At 52.3% G+C, this 4,196-nt stretch overlaps 1 protein-coding gene across 1 annotated transcript; it reads left to right on the plus strand.

Annotated features, from left to right (window-relative positions):
* Nucleotides 1-1,372: 1,372 nt before the first annotated feature.
* On the plus strand, nt 1,373-2,656 carry SEBOX (SEBOX homeobox). The gene is made up of 3 exons (XM_003797209.3): nt 1,373-1,612; nt 1,776-1,936; nt 2,082-2,656. The coding sequence occupies exons 1-3, from the start codon at nt 1,516-1,518 to the stop codon at nt 2,460-2,462; spliced, it is 639 nt and encodes a 212-aa protein (XP_003797257.1). The 5' UTR covers nt 1,373-1,515; the 3' UTR covers nt 2,463-2,656.
* The last annotated feature ends 1,540 nt before the right edge of the window (nt 2,657-4,196 follow it).

Consider the following 4,196-nt stretch of genomic DNA (forward strand, 5'->3'; position numbering starts at 1 on the left):
GTCATTGTTGTTTGGCAGGCCCAGGCTGGATTCGAACCTACCACCTTAGGTGTATGTGGCTGGCGCCTTAGCCACTTGAGCCATAGGCGCCGAGCCAAGCAGGTGGTTCTTTTGAGCCCCTCTGATAATGACAAGTTACCTCGCTGGTGATGCTTGCTTTGCCCTCTGGAGTTGACTAGGGTTTTAGAAGAGAGAGAAAGGGAAAGAGGTAGCGGCTCCTAGCTCAGCTTTTTTCCCATCCTGAGTCTGAAATCCAGTTAGCTCAGGCTTGAGTGAGCACCTGGGGAAGCAGTGACTGTGTTCCCCCAAACCACCTCAAGAGTGGGCCTTTCTTTGAGGCCTCTGCCTAGGGTCTGGGATGGGGGACAGTGAAGTCAGGAGAAATAAGGAAAGGCAGGAACTTATAGGAAATTCACAGATACCCCCCCCCTTAGTAAAACAGCCCCCTAGCGTGGTGGCTCACACCTGTATCCTAGCACTTTGGGAGGCCAAGGTAGATGGATTGTTTGAGACCAGTCTGAGCAAGATCAAGACCCTGTCTCTACTAGAAATAGAAAAACAAATCATGTGTTGTGGCAGGTGCCTGTTGTCCTACCTATGTGGGAGGCTGAAGCAAGAGGATTGCTTGGGCTCAAGAATTTGAGGTTGCTGTGAGCTATGATGCCATTTTGATACTCCACCCAGGGCAACAGAGTGAGACTCTGTCTAAAAAAAAAAGCTGGGCGGCACCTATGGCTCAAAGGAGTAAGGCACTGGCCCCATATGCCACAGGTGGTGGGTTCAAACCCAGCCCTGGCCAAAACCTGCAAAAAAAAAAAAAAAAAAAAGCCCCTAGAAGACTTCCAAAATAGAGGACACTGTAAAATTATTTTTCTTAAACCCTCTCAATTGCACCCATTGAAGGAACCTTCTCTGATTCTAGGCTTCTGGACTCTAGGAAGCCCACCGGGGCTATCAAGGGGCCAGAGAGAGTTACACAGACACAGCAATAAAGCAGACCCCACAGTGATCTGGTGGTGACATCTGTTCCCAGCTCTGTTGAAAGCAGGTGGCTCCCGCTCCTCCCACTGTCACCCTATCCTCCTTTTCATCCTGCCCAGCTTCACTAGCCCAGCTTCCCTCAGCTGTGGGATAGGATGCCACCCACTGTCCCCTGAAGGCAGCCAGGACCAGGGCACTGAGGGTTCCAGAAAGGGCAGCTGACAGTTGGGAGCCCTGAGATGGTTCTCTTTGGCTTCCTAGAAGGAGCCCTGGGAGAATTTTTGTGAAGTGTAGGATTTCAGGGACAGACTGCCAGAGTTTGAGGTTTGAGGAAGGAGGCTGGGACCAGCTTTCTTTGTGAAGCCCTGCAGGGGCAGGGGCCACAAATCTTGCCCTACCCATACCCCTATAAACCCCAACCCTGTCCCTGGGCTTCCTACCTTCTCCTGGGACTTCTCTACCCTGCTTGAGCTGGACGCTAAACCTCTTCCCTCCTGAGGTGGGGGCAGACACGCTGAGTAGGATAAAGCCCAAATGGAGAGGTCTGGTGTGGGCCCAGCTCTGACATGGCCCTCTGGCTCCTCGCTTTCTGCCAGCTCCATGGCCAGTCCTGTGGATGCATCCCCAGCAGGTGACCTGATGGGGAAAGGGTGGGCAGGGTCAGGACATGGGGCAGGTGGGGTGGAGAAGGTGGATGAGGTCTGGGAATAAGGACTTCAGGATTAGTAGAGGGCTTTGAAGCTGGGGAGATGTTGCTGCAGGAGTCCTGTCTTGATCCCCAACCTGGGCTGCAGGCCGCACCAGTGGGATGGGTCTCCACCGGAGGAAGCGGACCACTTTCAGCAGAGGGCAGTTGCTGGAGCTAGAGCGGGTATTTGCTGCGCGACCCTACCCTGACATCAGCACCCGTGAGCACCTGGCCCAGGTCACCCACCTTCCTGAGGCCAAGATACAGGTGAGCTGTGATCTCCCCTCCTCCAGGCAGGGATACTCTCTGACAGCCAGCTTCTGGGCATGACAGCTCCTTCTCTCTGGATTGTTTTCTCTGTCCTGGGGAGGGGGAAGACTGGAACCAGAATAGACCCCTTCTTCCCTAGCAGGTGTGGTTCCAGAACCGCCGAGCCAAGAGAATCAAGAACAGAAAACCAGGAGGTCTAAGCCCCAGCTCCGAACCCCCTCAGAGCTCCTGTTCTCTTCCAGACACCCTCCAGCAGCCCTGGGAACCCCAAGTGCTGAGGCAGCCACCACCATCCCCTGGCCCACCTCAGCGTGCCTCAGTGCGTTGTCATGCCTCTTGTGCAGCTCCTAACTTGGGTCCAGGGCAAGGATGGATGGTGGCTAAAGTCACAGCCCCATGGGGATCAGTTGGGGCTTCAGAGGTATACCTTTCCTTGGAGCAAGCTACTCCCCAGACCTCACTGGGTAGCCTGTCTGACCTCATCTATGCCTCAGCCATTGTCACCAATGTGGACCACTCCTAATCTAGGTCCAGAACTTGCAAGACCCCTCCTTTGGTTCCTGTAGCTCACCCTGCCCTGGTTAGGACTTAACATTATCAGAAGTGGGTCCCTTTCTCCCTTCTCTCACAGAACGAAACTCTCCTATGGGAAGGGAGTTTAGCTCAGGGATTCTTCCCCTCCACTGGACTCCAGGCTAGCTAAGGTGCAGGCCCTGTGCAGACTGTGGTTAGCTCTTGCGGCCTAGCACCCCAGCCCCTCCTGGGTACATGCCTATTGTCTTGGCAGAAGGTACCTTCAGAAGGATGAGGTAGGAGGCCATGTTCTCCACCTTTCTTGCCGGGCCTGGTCCCCAATTCTTCTCCCACTCCTCCCTCTGAAGAAGGGGCAGCTGCCTGTCTCCTGAGGGCCCTTTAGGCCATCAGTTAACTGCTAGGTGAGCTAGGAGAGTGCTGTTCCTAATCTAGGCTGCTGAAGACCCACCCTTTTATGGTTCAGGGCCCCCTCTCCTGACTTCCTACCACCTGGACAAATTAATCAGAACTATGGATCTGAAGGGGGAGTGATATTAAAGTAATAAAAATATGAGCCCAGGGCTTACACTGATTTAATTTTCACAAAGATCAGACTGGCTGCCCTCTGACGTAGGGTTCTGGAAACAACCTAACAGATTTGGGGTAGAGAGGGGCATAGGAGCATTAGGTTTTGGTATCACTGTCATCTGTAATACCAACTAATCTCCAAATAAAACCCAAAGTCTGCATCTTAATCTGATTGTTTTGTGCTGCGAATGAAGGAGCAGGAGGGCTGTTTGCCTTGGGAATTTATCTCCATCACCTAATCCCTAAATAGGGTCAGGTTCCATACAGATTCTGGGTGGGAGGTATTACCCAGGCTTCTCCTAGGATTAGAGGGATAGTTAACTGAAGGGCTTAGGGATCTGACTGACAGATCCTGGGGAGATGGGAGCCTCTGCTGGCACCTCCTGCTCCTGCTGATTCCAGACATTCCAGTTGCCCCACTTCCGGGGCTGCTCTGCTTTGGAGACAAAAGCACAGAGTTTGCAGGCTACACTGGATTCAAATCCTACTGCTGACATGCAACCATGGCAACTCTGAAACTCTATGTGCCTGAAAATTAGGGATACTCATTTTCCTATTTTGGGAATAAGAAATAATGTAGGTAGAGGGCCTCACAGGCTGCATGACAAGTTGTCAACACTCAGTTAATGCCAGTTCCCCTTCCCTCACCATACTGGAGGCCAGGAGTAACTGGGAAAGCCCCAAACTTCTTGTTCCTCTGAGTTCCTGGCAAGCACTCCCTGGATGCAGAGCACTGGAGAAAGCTCAGTTCGGTGAGCGGAAGTGGCTGAAAGAGAAAGTGCCTTTCTCTGTGCTGAAAACTGGAAGACAGGTTGCTTGGCTCCTGCCTCTAACCCTGCTTTGGTAGACAGGACCCACACTGCACAGCGGCTATTTCCTGCTCATTACTCAGTAGGCAGGAACTAGGTATTTTATCTATCCCCAGAAGCTGGCACAGTGACTGGTCCATAAAGCAGCTTTCAGTAAGTGCTTAGAGCCTTATAAGTCTGTTGGCTTGTTGAGTAAAGGTCTGGGATCTGGTGGAGACCCCAACCTGATGAACGGCGAGTGCGATGGAATGACCCCAGTTTTCACTGTTAGATGCCCTCAGGTCAGAATCTGTTTGAGGAGGCCTGCTTTTTATTTAACATTCGGAAGTCTTTCTTTTTTTTTTTTT

Source organism: Otolemur garnettii, unplaced genomic scaffold (genome assembly GCF_000181295.1).
Source record: "Otolemur garnettii isolate 467f Iridium unplaced genomic scaffold, OtoGar3 scaffold00112, whole genome shotgun sequence".
In the NCBI taxonomy this organism is placed as follows: Eukaryota; Metazoa; Chordata; class Mammalia; order Primates; family Galagidae; genus Otolemur; species Otolemur garnettii.